We start from the raw sequence: 19,525 nt of genomic DNA on the forward strand, positions 1-19,525 counted from the left end.
GCTCCCCCATGCATGCCATGAATTCAAAAAGTTAGGGGTGGAGCACCTTCAACTTGATCAGACATGGTCATTGGTTTGCTCTTGTCTGATATATGATATGAATTATGACTTTAGTGTGAGTACATGTATGCTACGAATAGCCATACTTCAGAAAATGTGATTGAACTTTCTGTATATGGGCATGTTCACATAATGGGGACTCGAACTGTGACATCAAATATCAATCATGACCAACGTCCAACACATACAAATGTAAACAATCTAAGCCGAGACAGAAAATGGTCATTTATAACCTAAACTAGTAGTTGAATTCTAAGAGAATGAAATTCCTAGATTTGGCCTTCGGGGGAGCAGTATCATCCGTGTATCCACAAATCAGCACGAATGCACTTCTACTGCTCTTCATTTCATGTCAAGAGCATTTTATTTGGTGTGTTGGTTGCGATTTTTTAAAATGACAACATTTAAGTATCACAACTGAAAATAACAATCTGAGATGAAGTCTTTGATGAACACCAGGTTCTCTGTTGAATGGCCAAATACTGGGGTATCGGGTAGGAGCCGCTCATAAGCAATCATGTTCTTTTGTTACTACTGTAAAATTGAAAGGGTCTCAGGCAGGCCTACTCTCAACGATTATAATTTTTGAGCCAAAATCCCTCATTGGAAATGGGTCTGGCCTGTGACGGACACAACAGCTGTTTGTATGGGCGAAATCTGTCTGTGGACAAATGAGCGGCTCCTAGCCGATTTTCAAGTAAAACGGACATGATTTTTGACATCACGGCTAGGTCCCTGTCATGCCTATTATTATGGTCATGATGGTTGTGTGAACATGCATATTATCATTATAATTAGAAAATTATGGATTTCTTTTTCGAACGCGAATTCAATATCAATACCATCCTCTGAAAATGTTTCCATTTACCATTGTTTACAGGCTCAACAATATGGCAACCGGCAGTGCCAGTGACATGGCAACGGACGATATCATCACTGTTCATGTGACATGTGGCGGACTAAAGAAATTGGTTACACCGAAAAAAGCCAACATTGAAACTGAAATTCGTAAGATCATGGTAGCTGATCATGATGTGGTCAGCGTCCAATACTATGACAAGGGTTGGGGGGATTGGATCGATATTACTTTTGATGACATTGAAGCTAACATGAAATTGCAAATAGTTCAGAAAATTTATTTGGTGATCCCAGTTCAAGGCTATTCGGCTGATCTCTCAGGCGGTTTTGATATGCTCAACACAAGTATCGTGGATTCGGCTGATCGGACAACAGGCAGTGCAAGTTTCTTAGCTGACACGAGTGTGGAGGAAGATAATCGTAGCATCTTGTCTACATCAACAGTGGATTATTGTATCCTTACAAAGAACGACACTTCAGGGTAGGTATTGAAAAAAATATCAACACCACTACCTCCAGTGCTTTAGGATTCATGTATCGGCTTAGTTTGAGAAAAAAGAACATCTGTTCAGTTTTGTCCATTCAGAATCAAGAGTGTATCGGATGATTCCCAAGCCAGCAATATACAGAAACACTCTTGCCTAAAGAGTGTACCTTCGGATGAAAAGGTGTGACAGGGAAAACCCTGCTCTGTTCCAGCATTTCAGCTCATTTTCGATTGGATAGATGGAGAGTCTGTCATTGGAATTGAAATGGACCAAATAGCAGCTCATGAGCTGTGTGTCTGATCACATGTAGCCTTGTTAAAATATTCATTGCACTAGTAAAGTCACCCATGGTATGGCTTAAGCCACAACCACATTAACAATTTTTCTTCAGCAAGATATGATAACACCAGATGTCGGGTTGAGCTACTTGGAGAACTAAACTTGCTGTGTCGTCCAGACTAAACATGAATTCTCCACAACACTTCCTGAAGATTCACTCAGTGGGAAAGAGAGTCCAGATCAAAATTACTCGTTTACTGGCCTCTCTTTAGCAAGGAGGGTGCTAAAGGTTGGGTTACAGCATATTTCACAATTCGAGTGCCTGTTTTATACACCAAACCTAAAATGCAAACGCCACAAAAATTTCCAACTTGTACAAAAATACGCCCCAAATTAATTTACAATATAGACCTAGGTCAAGTTTTTACATTACAACCCACCCAGAATGTAGAAATGCTTGTTTTCCCCTCAATGCTGTTGAAAACACTGGTCAGAAAGTGGATGGTGCTGCACCTGGAGTGACAACATGTTGCTTGAAAATAGAACAGGCAGCTCAGACAACAACACTGGTGGGAAGTATCAAATTACTTGAATAAGAAAAGTTGTTGAGTTGACCAAAAACAGGTGCAAAACTCGCCGGACAACATGGACAACTCGCCATTGACACTTTGCAAATTGACTGTTCTTCACTGGTCTGTCACTTTGTTCGCTGATGACGTCATCAACACATTTTGGTTCCCGAAGTCTCCAACAGATGGCAGGGCGAAAGTTGCAAATTGACTGCTCTTCACTGGTCTGTCACTTTGTTCGCTACTGATGACGTCATCAACACGAAACGGTCAAGTTCGGCAATGTCCGGCAATTTACGTGAGTTTTAGATCAGACAAAATTCCTGAATAAAATCGCTAAAAAGTCCACATTCCCGGCAAATGTTTAGACTTAGAATCGATCATTTTGTGAAAGGAAAGGTAGTGAAAGGTTAGGTGAAGTTTCAAAGAGACAGTGCGCACGGTTGCCGTGATTTCCTTGGAAGTCTATAGATTTAGTAGTGTAGATGCCTTTTGTTCCATTCCACAGGAAAAAGCCTTGGTCATCTGACTACCGCGTTCCCAAAGAGCAGCTTTCCAAGAAACTCAGGAAGCACCTCGAAACTACACATCTGGCAAGACCGCTAGGGAAGGGACAGAAGTCAGAACTATTTGGGGTTTTGTATAACGACCTCAATTATAATTATGGAATTCAGTAAGTTTTTCTTATGATTTAAAAGAGAAAGCTAAATCATGTGCTGTGTACTGTTCAATGCCCAGTAGTTGTACCAATTACAGGAGTTCAACTAAAAGGGGGCAGGAAGGAAATATGTGTCCCTATTACCAAGTTTGGAAAAGCTTGACCAGTAAGGATGGCACGCGTTATCTTCCTTTTGGTAATGCTCAAGAAGTACTGGTTTAATAGACCTGAAAGTTACAGGTATAAATAGAGGAGGTCATAATCAAAACATAGAAAATATTATGGTAACTGGAGACAAATCGATGTAGGAAGGCTTCTCTTATTGAACATGTTGAAGGAAAACCTGCAGGCTGAACTGAAAATAGAGCTTTTGATTGACTTGCTCCTTATGGCATTTTGTATTTTTAGAATATCCCCAGGCCAATAAGTTTGATTCAAAACAACTTTAGTCTACTGGTGTGATTAGAAATTTTATTTTCACTCCAGCTATCCAGGATCCAAAAAGAAGGATATTGCTAGCGCATTATACCCTTGCCTGAGGTCAACCCTTCCAGGTTCTAACCCGACGGTATGTATCAGACTTTCACAAAAATTAGTTCTAGTTGTGATCCCAATGAAAGAAATTGGGTCCGGGGTATGCTATATTGCTAGTGGGTAGTATCCATTCTATGGACTCAGTCCAAATGGAATGAGTGACTTTGACCGAGTGCCAAAATGTGCAAAATGCAAGAAAAAAGCCGTTTTGTAGATAAAATGAAAGGATATTGTGTAGGTACTGATAGAATTTGCACCAGCCATCAGTCACATAGTGCGGTTTGCTTACAATAACAAGCTTATTTTACCTTGCAGGACACTTTGTACTCCCAGATAGGCACATACTTTCGAAACGCACACTACAGAGGGGCTGATAGTGATGTTGAAAAAGTTGCAGCGAAGAAGAAGAAGACGAAGACGACTCAAAAGGCCACCACATCTGCCACTGGTGCCGAGAGTACCACTACAAGTCCATGGTCGTTGCCCAATTTCTTACCGATATCACCGCCTGGAGAAAGTGAGGCAACCATTGCCAAGCATAAGGTAAATTGTTTGTTTCCCATGCTTGATGACTGCCTAATTCTTCTACTTGGTGGATACTTGTAGCTTGTTTTCGTGCCCCTTGTGAAGGAGTACTCTTTGGATTTATACAGTTTTTGGAGCAAAAAAAGGAAAAAATTGATGTCTGCTGAATGATCTGTGTGTACAGGACTCACTGTGCTTAATACACACGTGTACATGTAGATGTAGAGCCGTGTGTAATCTTGCGCATAAGTACACCAGACTTAGTGTTTTCGCTTGGATGGCGTCGAAAACGATCAATGAACATTTTGCAGGGCCGGTACGCTCGGAAACGCCGAGGCAGGCAGGTGAAAAATGTAAAGGCGACCAGCGTTCCCCTCAGAATGGTTTAGGAAGTCTGGAAATGAAATCTACCCGTAGAGAACACGATACAGGCGAGCATGACTTGGATGACTTGCGTGACTCTAACCTCATACAACAGCAATGGACTTGGCCCGGGACGCCGGGAATATGTCGCAAAACTGGTGAATAACTGTGATTTTTTGTTTCTACAGGAACATTGGCTCTATGAACACCAATTTCAGTCCCTGATAAAAGATTTCGGTACTTTAGGTAGCCCTGTGAGTGACCATGGACGATCTGGAATGAATGACAAGGTACTCTTGAAGGGGAGACCGTATGGGGGCTCAGCTATTTTATGGAACTCAGGGGTTAGGGCACGGGTCACCCCGGTTGTTTTTGATTGCGCCACTCGCAGGGTGTGTGCGGTATCGGTGAACTTTGAATCGATAAATGGCGATATTTTGTTAATCAGTGTGTATATGCCAGTTGATAATGCTGCTGAGGCGCAGGTCTATCGCGATGTTCTAAATGAATTGGTACAATTGATGGAATCTGTTAACTGTAAATATGTGATTCTTGGTGGTGACTTGAACACAGTTTTTACTCGTGTGAACTCGGCAAACACGACACAGTTACAACAGTTTATGAGGGCCGAATCATTTCGATGTGGTCTACAGTCTCTGAAGGCCCAAGTTGACTACACTTTTGAAAGTAAGATAACTGGTGCTAGGTCACTAGTAGATCATTTTCTTATGCCAGAGCACATGATGGATCTCATCACTTCATATTCTGTATCACATTCTGTAGATAATTTTTCAGACCATTCGTGTCTCCATATTTCATACAAATTTCCCACGAGGGCTGGGTTTGGTCCGGTGGATAAGTTGGACGAGGACAATTCTGAGCCTCAATTAGGTCGAGATTTGACGAATACAGGCAGGTTATGCTGGGAGAAAAGTAATCCAGAGAACTTGATAGAATATGGAAATGAGCTTGATGGTTTGCTATCAAACATAAATGTTCCGTTAAATGCTATGCGGTGTAATGATCGATTGTGTCGGGACCATTTTAATGAAATTGATTCTTTTCATGATGACATTGTTAATGCCCGTCTGTTGGCTGGTGATAGATGTATACCAAAGAATGAGCGGGGATACGGTCGGAATCATAATGGCACTGCTGGATGGAACGATGAAGTTAGGCATTTGTGACCCACTCTATGATAACCCGGCTAAAGTCGCCAGACAGAATGCCAAGAAATAGGCCTATAAACCTGACAAAGTGCTAAAAATAACACATTTAGGTCAATTATTTTTATTTTTAAAATGAAGTATAAATGCTATCAAGTTTCTGATTGAGCAGTCCCTTTTTGTAAAAAACTATCATAGAATATGAAAAAAAAGAATTTATTGACTCCAGTTCTTTTCAATTATTGGTAAAATTTGGCCCCAAGCGTCGATTTCCAACCCCCAGTGGCTCTGCATCAGATGCGGAAACCTACACTGGTTTTGGTGTCATTCGGTTCAGGAACTTCTTTTCTTTCATTGAATGCTTTGCAGACCTTGTATCGCTCCGCTCATAGTTATTATCACCACTTCCAGGAAGGCAACGAAAATATGCGACTTTAGCCGGGGTGAAATTCCTGTGTCAATTTCTCCAGATCCTGACCTAAATTCCAGGAACTGATCATTGTTTATGTTAGATTAACATTCGGTGATACTGTCTATGCCGCTGTTCTAATTTTAAACGCCTGTAATTCATCAAAACAATTCATTGTTTGGACACAAGAATGAAGCGTTTTCATCTCGTCTAAAATCCAAGATGGCGGCGCCCATGAATCTCGAAGAGCAGAAAGTTGCAAGGTGTTTAAACAGCCTGTGTGCCATCAATCTTGGTGGAATAGCATCGAATGATGACTTAACTGGACTAATAGAAGATTATTTCTTCAATGGTGACACTGAGGAAGACGACGATGCTTTATTTGACGAGTCGGACGAGGAATTTGAAGGTAAATTTTCGTCATGTACATTATGTACAGTCAATGTACACAAGTCAGCAATTATCGTTGAGAGGTTTGTCCAGACCCTATAAAACCTCACGTTTTGGTTAGTTTCCACAATCAATTTTGGAATTGCTTTATTTGGCCCTTTATTTTACATCCCTAGTAAAGAAAGAAAACCAAATCTATTAGTAATTTCACCAAAATAGTGGTAATCATGGTCCACCAGTCGTCACTAGTTTTATTGCTAGTGTGTTTCGGTCGTCGCATCGTCACGTTGAAGAAATGCAATGTCAAATACTACAGCTAAAGGGCATAACGCCCGCCTGTGCCTGCGGTGATAAAAAGTAAGTAGTGTCATACATGAGAGGATTAAAATAATAAAGTGGCTTTCTTATTTTTCCAGTCAATGACCAAGCCGATGATGAAGACAAGCCGATTCTCGTGATTGAGCCACAAGCAGCAGCCCTCTCGACTCTTAGACAAGATGAAGCAGTAAATACTGTGTTTGCTGAAAATGGTGGCAAGCATGACACGAAACTGGATATCAGGTTTTCCTGCAGCTGCAAGTTATTCAACGGGCAGAAATGTTCATTGCATTTCAAAGAGGAGGAACTTCCGTCTTTGCGTATGAGGCATCTTGAGATGGACAATACACATTTAGACTTGGTTATCCTAGCCCAAATAGGTAGCCATATTCACCGCGGGGAAGAGACTGTTAAAACGAAGAAAAAAGAGCAAGCAGGTCGGAAAAGAAATCGCCTGGACTATTTTCATGAGGGGCAAAAAATTTGTCGTGACACTTTCATGTACATCCACGCAATTTTCAAAGATCGTCTCGGCGCCTTGGTTAAACATTATGTGGACAATGGTGTCACTCCCAGGTTGCATGGCAATAAGGGAAAGTTGCCAAAGCATGCCCTCTCAGTTGAGGACATTGAGCGTGTTGTGACTTTTATTCATAACTATGCTGAGGAACATGCATTGCTACTCCCAGGGCGGATTCCTGGGTACAAGAGGGATGACCTGCAGCTCCTCCCATCTTCAGTGAGCAAGGCCGATATCCATAAGCTGTATTCGAGATCGTGTGAGGTGGCTGACAATCGGGGAGTAAGTGAATGCACCTTCAATCGTCTCAGGCAGCAGTACGTTCCCACTGTCCTGCCAATGAAACCAATGTCGGATCTTTGCTGGACATGTCAACAAAACAGTGCCCTTATCCTCAAGGCATCGAAGAGAGAGATTGTTGACAAGACCGATGCCCTGAAAAAAGCAGAGAAACATCTTCTTCAAGCCACTACAGAACGGTCCTTCTACAACTCAGAAGTCCAGGGTTGTCGTGATGTGCTTAAGGAACACAACATCACTGAGCTGAGAAAACCTGGAAATGCTGTACCAAACTGTGCTAATGATTTCAAGGTGGGTGTTTTTCTCATGCTTTCATGATAATTGTTTCATTTTCATAAGGCACATTCAAAAAGCATTTTAGCAGCATAGACATGATAGATTGATAAAACTACAAATAACTCATTCTGGTGCTCTGATGAAGCTTCTTTACATTAATTGGCCTCATACTCTGATGACTCATCATTATGAACTAGCTAATGATAATAATGATAATGATAGTTGCATGTAAGTACAAGTTTGTTCACTTCTTTTCAGGTCCATTACAGCTTCGACTTCGCACAACAGCTACATTACCCCCATGACCCGATGCAGCCATGGCCTATCTTTTTCAAGACGCCTCGAAAGTGCGGTGTATTCGGAATGGTGACAGAAGGACTTCCACAAATGGTGATCTTTCTCTTGGATGAAGCTACGATTGTAACCAAAGGTGCGAACTGTGTCATCAGCCTTCTGGATTACTTCTTTGACAATTACGGGCTGAAGGAAGCAGAGCTTCATTTGCATGCAGACAACTGTTCGGGCCAAAACAAGAACAATGCAATGGTGCAATATCTTACTTGGAGGGTGATCACGGGCCAACATGAGAAAATCACTCTCTCATTCATGCTGGCAGGACATACAAAGTTTGCCCCCGATTCAATGTTTGGTCTATTCAAGCGGAAGTACCGTAAAACAAAGTGGATTGCTTGAATAACATTGAAGAGGTTGTTCGTGCCGCATCTCCCGCTGGTGTCCTCATCCCCCAAAGCTGTGGCGATGAGGCTGGGAGTGTAATTGTTCCAATGTACAATTGGTACACCTACTTGTCTGATTATTTCAGGAAGCTCCCATCAATCAAGCCACTCCATCACATTGAGTGTAGGCGTGATGGGAGTGTCATTTGCAAGGAGATGTCGGAGTCTCAACCAGTTACACACCGTATTCTCAAAGTTGATGCCACTGATGTGCCTCACGCTAAAGCACCTGTTATTATTCCAGCTGGTCTCAGTGATCAGCGCAAGGCATACTTGCACAAGGAAATTCGGGAATTTGTGGCAGAAGAATTCCAGGACTTGGTGTGCCCAGACCCAAATATTCTGCCTACTGTACCCGTACCCGAAGAGGATATGGATGAAAACGAAAATGTTGTTGCTGCTGCACCAGCTCCTGCTCGTGGAGTTGGAAGAGCAAGGAAAACCCCAAGAGGGCGTGCAAAACGTGTGCGACTGAACTGAATAAAACGATGAATAGACATTTTGATTGAATGAATATTTCATGATTGCATTAATGTCATACTCTTTTTATTTCGTGGTCAGCATTATTAAAAAAGTATTAAACTCATGGAAAAATGTTTTAGAGGCTCAATTGATAGTTCAAAACAAAGATGCAATGCTTAAATCATCAATCAATGAAATGTGCTTTTTATTGCATTAAGCTTTGAAGACAAAAAGAATATTTTGAATTCAAAAAATTTTGATTTTGAAAAAAAAATAATTTTCAATTGACTTTTTATGATTATTTATATTTTTTCTTCTTAAACTATAGTAAAGAAAAAAATGACCAAGAAATAAAGAGAGTATAGGCTAATTAGCAATCTGATCTCTTCAACAAAGCTACATGTAGAAAAGTAAGGGGCTATTTAAATACATGAAGGCCTGAGGCCGCCAACAACGTAAGGCCATAATTGGTGGTCATCGTGATATTATGTAACAAGAGGCAACTAAAATGTTATGTAACTTGATAGTACTTGGATATTTTTGCTTTAAAAATGTTTATACTGATATTTCTCAAAATAAAGTTCATATGAAGACATCTTATTTGTAATTATTGGTTTTCAAAAGTGCTAGTGTCCTACCCTCCCCACCCCCTGGCCGAACCTCATTTTTCGGCTTCCTTGTTCCAAGACGCCATGGTAATCCCATCACATCCCAAAAAGAACTAGAATTTTCCCATGCCCATGGCATATATCACTGGAAAGCTGAAAGTTAACCCTTTATTTTGATGCATGCCACAACCATGGGAGAATTCTGGTTCAAAAGCTATCTGGTGTCAAAGACATAGTGACTTTTAACAGCCAGATTTCTCAAAATCATGAGATATTTGGCCGGACATTACCAAAATCTTTGACAGGCCATAACTTCGTCAGCTTTTGAGATATCAGGGTGCCCTTTTCACAGAATATTCCTTATTGCATGTTGATTCAATAATGTATCAAACAGACGATCATGAAATTAAGACTTTAGCTGGGTTTTCACAGAGTGGGTCACATTTAAGAGATACAGCTATGTTCTGGCACAACCTGTGGAAGGACAATGGAAGACCTAGAGATGGGTACGTTGCTGATATCCGCAGGCGTACGCGCGCTGGTTATCACCTAGCGGTGCGTAAGACAAAGAGAGATAGGAATAAGGTATCAGCTAATAAACTGGCCAGTGCTTTGAGCGACAAAAAACCTGCTGATTTTTGGAGTGAGGTTAAAAGGGTCAAAGGGAAAAATGCCGAGAATCCCAATAGTATGGATGGAATTACTGGACGGGATAAAATTTGCAACCTTTTCAAACACAAATTCTCAACTCTTCACAATTCTGTTCCCTATCAAGAAAATGATCTATTAGCTTTTAATGAAAAATGTCAGGAAGGAATCACCCAAGCGTGCCAAGTTGGGACTTGTAGATATGCGCATCATATTTCTGTTGAAGACATTACACTGGGTATCGGTCGTCTGAAGGCTGGCAAGAACGATGATACTCCCTGCCTTATGTCCAATCATTATATAAATGGTAGTCGTCTGCTCAGGGTATACTTGTCGTTCCTGTTGAATATGATGTTTGACCATGGCTGTGTACCTGGCGCCATATCCAGGTCCACCATTGTACCAATCCCCAAGGACGGTCGAAAGTCATTGACCAATTCTGAGAACTATCGGGGTATAGCGTTGAGCAGTATCATTGGAAAGATCCTAGATTATGTTATATTACACAAGTATGGTGACTCTCTTATATCTAGTGACGAACAGTTTGGATTCAAAAAAGGGTCATCGACAACAACATGTGGTTTTGTGGTAGAGGAAGTGATTCAGTACTATGTTGAAAGTGATACACCCGTGTTCTGTGTTATGTTGGATGCCAGTAAGGCGTTTGATTGTGTTAATTTCACAAAGCTATTTAATGTTCTCTTAAAGAATGGTGTTTGCCCACTGGTGGCCCGGCTTCTAGCTTCGATATACACGACGCAAAAAATGCGTGTGAGATGGGGAGTGTATACTTCAGATGTTTTCAGTGTTTCCAATGGTGTCAAGCAGGGTGGGGTTCTTTCCCCGATCCTGTTCAATCTGTACCTGGACGAACTGCTCGTTAGTCTTAAGAATTCCAAACTTGGGTGTCACATAGGGCATTTGTTTTGTGCTGCTTTCGCTTATGCAGATGATGTTATCATTTTATCACCATCTCTCCTTGCGCTACGGAAACTTTTAGATGTATGCAATGATTTTTCAATGCAGTTTAAAGTTAGGTTTAATGCGGCGAAAAGCAGACTATTAGTGTTTGGAATGCGGGATGTTGCCGGTATTGTGGTTCAGTTTAGTGGTGTGGTTCTTAAACCCAGTGTATCGGAGATTCACCTGGGCATACCAATCGGGCCAGAATCAAATAGGATACGAATTGAGTCAAGTGTGAACGATTTGTACAAGAAAACAAATATTTTATTATCCCAATTCGGTCATGCCTCAGCAATGGTTAAATACTCTTTATTTAAAAGCTACTGTACCTCTTTTTATGGATGCTCACTGTGGGATTTGTCAAAGCCCACCATCGATAATGTATATGTGGCTTGGCGAAAATGCATTCGACGTACCATGGACATTCCACGACGGACACACAATGTTTTACTGCCTCATATTATAGGTGACTGTACAATCCAGAGTTTGTTAGAACGCAGGGTCGTGAACTTTTATCATATGATGGAAAGGTCTAGCAGTGTTGTTGTTAGAATGTGCTTACAGCTGGCAGTACACGGGAGTAGATCCTCGTTCAGCGGCAGCCTTAAGCACATATGTCACAAATATAACGTTAGTAGGTTTCATTTACCCGCTCTAAATGTAGACGATATGGAAATCAATGATGATGTTATAGTTCAACAAAGGGGGGCTTTTATTAAGGATTTACTTGAGATGAGGGACTCGGGAGATGACCAACTCAATTTTTATGAAATAAGTGACATGATAGAAATGCTGTGTGTGAACTGAGAAAGTCTGTCATGTTAATTACTCAAAGATGCAGGGACATTAGTAGAATGTCCAATTAAGTATATTGTACATTGCTTTGTCTGTATTCAGTGTAATGTTCTTTTCTGTATTTTCAAATTGTACTAGATTTCTTCAGTACGAATAAACATATATATATATATATATATCAACTTTTCAGACTGTGGCTTGGCATTTGCTGGTGGCCATCTTTGGTCTCATGACCCCCTCAGTGTTGGATTTGTTTACTTTACAACCCCCCCTCCCCCCTCCCCACACACGCATAGTGATTTCTTGAATTGGATGGTGTTATTGCCGGAAATTTAAAACAACCATTTATGATGCCTACCAGATGTCACGGAGGATGGACTGTTGGGGTTGCAATTTGATGATACTGCATCCCATAGGCATTAATTGCACACAGATAAAGTCAATGCAATAAACTAAAGCTGCTGCATTTATGTTCCAGGAATGGATGAAGGTAGAGGCGACTAAAAAGAACATGGATCAAACGAAGATGAAGGTGTTGATGGACCGTACATTTGCGGATCGTCGGAGGCTTGTTGTAACTGCAAGGAGGATCGGACAACTCAATTGCCGTATGCAAATTAGGGTCAAGGTCATGTAAATAGAGCCACGTGGTTAAACATCAATAAAAATATGCATTTTAAAACGTTGTTTTATCAATGATAACTCACATTTTTTAATGATTTGATACTTTTATGTCTTTAAATGTGGTCTAATTGAAATAAAATGCGACAGTAACACAATATTCGTACTGAATTCATAGCAGTCTGGGAGCCGATAGTTGGGTTTACTAAATGTTGTGCTTCAACAGTGTGCATTGTAGGCACGGGGCCGAGGCTGTTTATTGTCATTTGCGTAGGGGTTTTTTAAAAATGGATGGTTCCTTCGTGTTCAGTATAAAATTTCATGAAAGAAACGCTCTAAAATCCCCTAAAATTCCCAAGATTTTTTGAGTTTCTCGCGATGGAAGGTGACCCTAAAAAGGGCAGTTCTCGAAGAACTTTGGCTAGTGTTTTTAGTGCTGCGAAGCAAGAGAAAGACATAAATCTACACCTTGGACTTGGGATCGGGCCTGGTCATGATGGCAATGGTGCCAATAGGCCTTCTACATCAACATGTAGCGTGTCCAGTGCCAGGCCTAGTGATATTGGTGATGAAGTGGGAACACCTACCAAGCGGATGAGGACATTACCAACCCCTTACTCACCTTCGAAAACGTCTGCACAGATGGTAAGTTTGATGGTATGGGTCACAATCCCATATCATGATATTATAGTGACTGCTATAGTTTAGACTAGGCCTACACGTACCGGCGCGGTACTATACGATACATGCTCCACCGCCTTATTAGACTCGGGCTTAGATCTGCAGTAGGCATAGGCCATACCTTTTGGCTGTATTACTAAAGCTCGTGTCAGTGCCAGCCAGGGCAGGTTGCTGTTGATGAATGGCCATCCATTAAAGCAGACCTAGTTTTGAGTGTTGGTTGTGTAGGCTATATCCTATTGGCGTGGCTTGGCCGTAACTGGTGGATACAAACCAGTTCATTAATGCCTGGCCATTTTGGACCGGTCTGTACTTGTCCTTAATTTGAAATTCCTTACATCAATACATGCCTGTTTCAGTTACATTCCATTTCTTTTTCAGACGGCCAGTAAAATTTTGCGTAGAAGTAAGGCACATTTTAGCCCTGTGAAGAAGACACCAGAGCCAGTTCTGTCCAGAGGAGTACTCGGTGAATGGTCCCAAGCAGAAATCACTGCCCTAGTTCAGTTCATTGCTCTGCACAGGTACGGTACCGTAACTATTTCAAGGAAAAGTGGGACAATTTGACATGCCTGAAATCACATTAGCAGGGTGATGTGAGATTAGAGATTAAAGCCTATTCCACTGATTGAGTGCGGCTTTAATCGTCACTTCAGAATCCTCTGGCACTGTGTTTGGTGAAAAGGAACAAAACTGTTCATATCAGAAAAGAGCTCTATATCAACTGTATCTTGTGTATCTTTCAAGGGACAGGCAAGCTAATCCTAATGCTGAATGGCCGATGATGAAAGCGGTACATCCTTACTGGACAGAGGCAGCAGAGTTCATCCACATGACAAGTAACTCAACCAGTTTACGTCAAGGTATAGCTATATATTCTTCTTACCTTGATATTCGTATCTGATGTTATTATCTGCTTAATTTTTTTTATATTATTAGTTTTGCCTGTCATACAATGGTAACAAAGCTAAGCAAGTTCCTAATTCTTCCCACTTACATGACATTTTAAAACACCATAGCGTCATTATTAAATTATTAAATTTGATTTCATTGCAGTGACTTGTTATTTGAAGGTAGGTTGGAGGATTGGTGAGCAAAGCATTATGGTGACTGATGCACGCACTGTCTTCATCTGGGCTTTTTACACTGCTTATCTGTAATTTTGCTTTGTGGTCACGCCTTTCCATTTGTCAGCTGATGTCCATACGTCACATCCATTGCACATTAGTGAATATATCCAGTCCTGTCAGTCCTTTCCTTTTTGTGGTATCCTGCTTTTTGTGGTCATGGTGAAATGTTTGCATCTCTCTTATTGCAATAGGTGTGGTGGTTGCTACTTGCTGCATATCTAATCTATGCTTTTCTTTATTTCAGTTTCTTTAGTGCATTGCTATTGGTGGTCTTTGCAAATGCAGCTCTTGATCATATGAAATGATTCCTTTACCTGTGGTGTTGTAAAGATATTGCACTTTTCAATTCTTTTTCCAGCTGGTGCAGTAAGATCACGTATGCAAACTCTGAGGCGAGATTATGGTACAGTTGACAATGCCGAGGACAAGCTTGGGATTGGCATTGATGCATACATGGATGACGAGGAAACTCCTTCATTGACCCCTCCTCCCCTATCTCTTCCACCATCAATTACATTGGATCTGAACCACCTAACTGAGTGCCAGAAACAAGACCTGCTGAGGAGATTACTCCCTGGGATGTTGGAACAGTCGGCAGTGAATATCTTAAAAGACTTTGTGAAAGACATTCATCAAACGAATGCATGTACCCTTATAAAAGAGTGCTTCAAGTGTAAAGGTATTAACCAAATAGAGGTCCTGGACAATCTGCTTGGTCGTCATTTAAAGACTTTGAATGTCGGAAAAATTCCAGATAAAACAGATTCCATAAGTTTGTCTGTGACAGCTATGCAGAAGCTTGCAACACTGGGCAAGGAAAACCTTATCTACAAGTGGCCAAGATGCATTGCCTTGACTAGGCCAGAAAGCGAGGAGTCCCTGATGCCACTGCAAAGGATGCCATTTGGGTTGATAGAATATCAAATTGATTTCTTCAATGCCACCCATGTCAATCAGGTAGGTTATTATCAGTTAATTTTCATCTTTTAGTTATGATATTAATAGAAGAGTCTAAAATTGAGTTGTTCTTTAATACATGTACATGTTTGAATTATGCTGCTGCACAATTCCCTGTTGATCATAATCCTCATGTTTACTATTTCAGGTCAAGGAGTCTGTAGATTTCCGCTTATGGAGGGAGACCCTCGATGCTGAGCTAACACTCCGCCAAGAAAGGTTAGTCACTGGCCCAATGTGGAGCGGTTGCCCTACCTCGGATGTTCGAAATCCCATAAAGGTACATTAACATATTCTGCTTAAGATGTTGACACTTAGCATGCTCATGATGATTGACATTGTACTTAAGTCCTCATTCTGATTTTGACATCAATTATATGGCATGCCTAGTTTTTTATTGATATGGTGACTGATTTTTTTTCGTGCATTCTCTATCTAATAATCTAGTAAAAAACTTTCTAAATTCTTCCAGGCTCGAGTGAACCTTGCCTGTAGAAGCAAGCGCACCGTCTCCCGGAAACAGAAACTGGTAGATGGCGTTTCAACAGAACCTGTCATACAAGTAAGTTATACAAGTAGAATATCAACTTTAATAGAAGGCTAGCTAAGGAGCAGTGTAACATGTATGCTAGACAAATATTTTTTAATATATTTCCATGTTTATTTCAGAAAAGTACACTTTCGGAACTGAAAGAGGTCAACCCAAATGGCAGATTTTGGCTGAAAGCAGATGGTGTTGATGTGAAGCCTGCCCTCCAAGAATCCATGCGAGGAGTATGGAATGGTGATTCGGATCTTGGTGATGGGAAGCTGCAGGCCCTTCGGGAGGTGTATGATAATCGAAAGAAGGAAATCAAGGACGCCGTGCATACGAGTACATCCAGCACCACGCTTGAACCCACCCTGAGACAAGTTGAGAAAGATCTTGATGATGATAAGGACTTCCTTAGCACTGGTTTGGAGGGGGCAATCAAAACCTTCACATCCAAGTCGCGTGCTCAGAACACTCCAGAAGAAGCATTGAAAGGTGCCCATTGGGAGGTAGTGGAGTTCACCACCCTACTGACGCAGTGTCAAGAATTTCTGAGCCATATTCATAAGTTGCTTGGGCGTCTAGCATCAGAGAGCATAACACATGGTATGGCGAGGGATGATTTAAGGAGCATTGATGTGAAGTACACACAGTACTTAAAAAATATATTCAAGAAGAAACGCCAGCCTCCTGCATCACATGTCCTTGTGTTCATGGCATCAGATGAACGACGTAATAAGAAGCCATATGCTGCACCGGTTCAGTTCGTGCCGTACCACTCCATCCGCGACCAGTACATAAGGGACTTTACCAAGCAGATTAAGTTGGATATGGCTTCTCATGGATTAAATGTAGTTGGTAAGTGTTTGTGAGAGTTAAAATTTTCATAGCTAGTTGTGATTCAAACTGATTTCACTTTGAATTAAAGTATGCTTAAAGTTTTGCTTGGTTTTCAAAAAAATATGATGCTAATGGCAATTGAACAGAATCTGTTTTGGGCTGTTGTTATTTGAAATGTTTAATGTTTTTGATTTGTCTTCAGGAACAGTAACTGATGGCGGGTTTTGTTCCCTGCGGTCGATGGGAGAGACAAGACCACTCCATGTCTGGCAGCTTGTACATGATGCCAAGCTTGCAGTTTCCAAGATGAAGAAAACAACACTTCGCGATACCCTCATCCCAACTAATGGTTTGTATAACTACACTTTTGTTTTTGAGAAGTAATCACTACGCATAATTGCCATGAAATGCCAATGATAACAAGAGGCCCAAGGGCCTGGCGCTCAGCTGAGTTAATATCATTAATATCTTCCCGGTGTTTAGTTCATTATGCATGAAAATGGCATGCTCCAAGGTATTTGATATCCTTTTGCGTTCACTACGGTACCAATGTTTTTGGTTGACATAATTATGCCACTGTTGGAACATTCTCATGGTTTATGGTATGCACCTGTTGATGGGCCATATGAATAAAAACTAGCATAAGCTTTTACTCCAGATTTTGAAGTATTTAGTATGCTTCAAAAATTGGAACAGTTTAGTTCTTGTGAAAGCAAAGGATTTTTAGAAATCAGTATTTGCTACCAAAACAAGTAAATGCTAGACTACATATGAACGAAAATGTAGGATGAACCTTTTACTTGGTAGTATAAATGTATTTTCTTGGAACCATGTAGCCTTTAAAAGTCGAAGTGAATGGTTGGTTGTTCCTCTTTGCCGGACTGCATTCACATTTTGTTTGGTGGACATGTCATGCAAGAATTGGTCAAACCATACATCCATTTATGGAGAATCAGAGTGCATGGATTCCGAGTCATTAAAAATGTCTAAAGAATTATTCTTGGGTCATGAAGGGAAACCTGCGTTGTTTAGTATGAAAGTGAAAAATATGACAGAGTTAAGAAAATTATGTTTTATTGAACCATAGTAAGTTTTGATTGTCTGCTTGGCTCCTTGCCAGTTAAATAACATGTGACTATACACAAAATAGAAAACTTTGGTGGAAATTGTAAATCATTTTTTTATCTATCAGGGGAAACAAGCTGATGATGATCAAGTAAATCATTCATGAGAAATCGTTTTGTTGCTGAAGCTTGCATGACGAAGTTAATGCTAAACCTTTTCTTGTGCTCTACTGCGCCACCGTAGTTTTCTATTTAGACCAGCGATGACGTCATTTCTGGTGATTCCCTACGCTAGTATGCAATGTATTTTTTCAGCGCTGACAGTTGCCGAAGAGAGTGCCGTAGCTCCCTCAATTTCCAATCAATTTTTATGGGAGTGACATTATTGTATTGCTTAGAATGTCTACTTTTTACTCATGAAAGAATCGTAGAACTAAAACTTAATAGGCGAACAGAATCATGCCGATTCACTGCACATACTGTGGGAATTCTCCACTTCAAAATACATCGGCGTTGTCATCGCGAATAACAGAGCATGCACTTCCGATATCGTTTTCACAGAAATGTGGCCAAATTTTCAAGAACTAATTTCTGAAAGTAGTCCCTGAAGACCTTACGACTACCACTGAAACGAACTGGTGATAATATCGCCTAACAGACTACCGTAGTACTAGCCCGTAGCCAGGTAGCGGGCCATCGTCATCGAGCCGAGTGTCATTGAGCTCCAAGATTATAGCACATGGATCGAGTAAACACCATGCCGCCATTTTGTCTCCGCTTCGGTATTTCGTAGGCCGCTAAAATGCACCTTCTCAATTAAAACCAACATAATAAGGCCTCACATCGTTGATTGAATAGGAACACCACACAAAACACAATAAAGTGGGGGTACAATCGATTACGAAGCTGAAGTGAACAGCGATTTATTCCTGGAGCTACTGCTGCTTTTTTGTGTAGCTGCCATGTTTTGAGAACTGGCAAATAGGAGACTTCATTGATGGCTGACGTCATCGGGCGGGTATTTGAATCAGCAGAAATAATTAAAAGGCAGGTAGCGCCCTCTCCTGTTAAAATTTTGAACTTTTTCTCAATAAAATGGTTTTTCAAGAATTTTATCTTAATATTAAAGCATATTTCGACTAATTCTGCTGCTCCTAGGCCAATATAGGCCAGTTTCCTTCATGCGCTCTCGCTCGCAGGAAGTAGGTCGAATGGCGACAAATTTTGTTTTGAAAGTAGAGTTTGACCAGAAGTATCCAGAAATGCAAAATTGAAGTCTCTAGGTCTTACGGTTACAAAATGTGCACCATGGGTTTAACGGACGGACGGACAGACGGACGGACTGACAGACGGACGCCACTGAGCAGCTTGTTTGACAAGCTCAGCTGACTTTGTCAGCTGAGCTAAAAATGCCTGGAGTAGCTGAACTGGATTGTGACAGCTTTGTTTGCTTTGTTGCAGTTGTTGAAAACGGCGTCCCACTCATGGTGAAAGAAAATGAAGTTGTGCCACTGGCCCTGAAGCTGCAGTTGTTCGCTCTCATTCACCAAAATGGCGAGACTGTGGAGGACGCAATTGCTGAAGTGCGTGAGCAACTTGTGCCTGATGGATATGTTCCCCAGTTGTGAAAGGCAAATTGTCCTGAGACACATATCGATAAGCTACGTAGCATATTGGCAACAATGTACTTCAGGTAAGCATCTTTTAAACTGTAAAAGTCTTGTTGTGCACCTGTTCTGTTGGTTAAAAGCCAAGAACTGTAAAAGATAAGGTG

At 41.0% G+C, this 19,525-nt stretch overlaps 1 protein-coding gene across 1 annotated transcript; it reads left to right on the forward strand.

The window, feature by feature from the left end:
• Positions 1 to 8,076: 8,076 nt before the first annotated feature.
• On the forward strand, positions 8,077 to 9,140 carry LOC135499340 (uncharacterized). The gene is made up of 2 exons (XM_064790086.1): positions 8,077 to 8,378; positions 8,537 to 9,140. Exons 1-2 carry the CDS (start codon positions 8,077 to 8,079, stop codon positions 8,928 to 8,930), a joined length of 696 nt encoding a protein of 231 aa, XP_064646156.1. The 3' UTR covers positions 8,931 to 9,140.
• Positions 9,141 to 19,525: the final 10,385 nt, after the last annotated feature.

This window comes from Lineus longissimus, chromosome 15 (assembly GCF_910592395.1).
Source record: "Lineus longissimus chromosome 15, tnLinLong1.2, whole genome shotgun sequence".
NCBI lineage: Eukaryota > Metazoa > Nemertea > Pilidiophora > Heteronemertea > Lineidae > Lineus > Lineus longissimus.

Excerpts from the sequence above, each read along its gene's own strand:
- LOC135499340 (XM_064790086.1), top strand. The coding sequence starts at position 8,077 with ATGGTGACAGAAGGACTTCCACAAATGGTGATCTTTCTCTTGGATGAA. Across the intron at positions 8,379-8,536 it reads TTTGGTCTATTCAAGCGGAA|GAAGCTCCCATCAATCAAGC; the intron begins GTACCGTAAAAC and ends TGATTATTTCAG.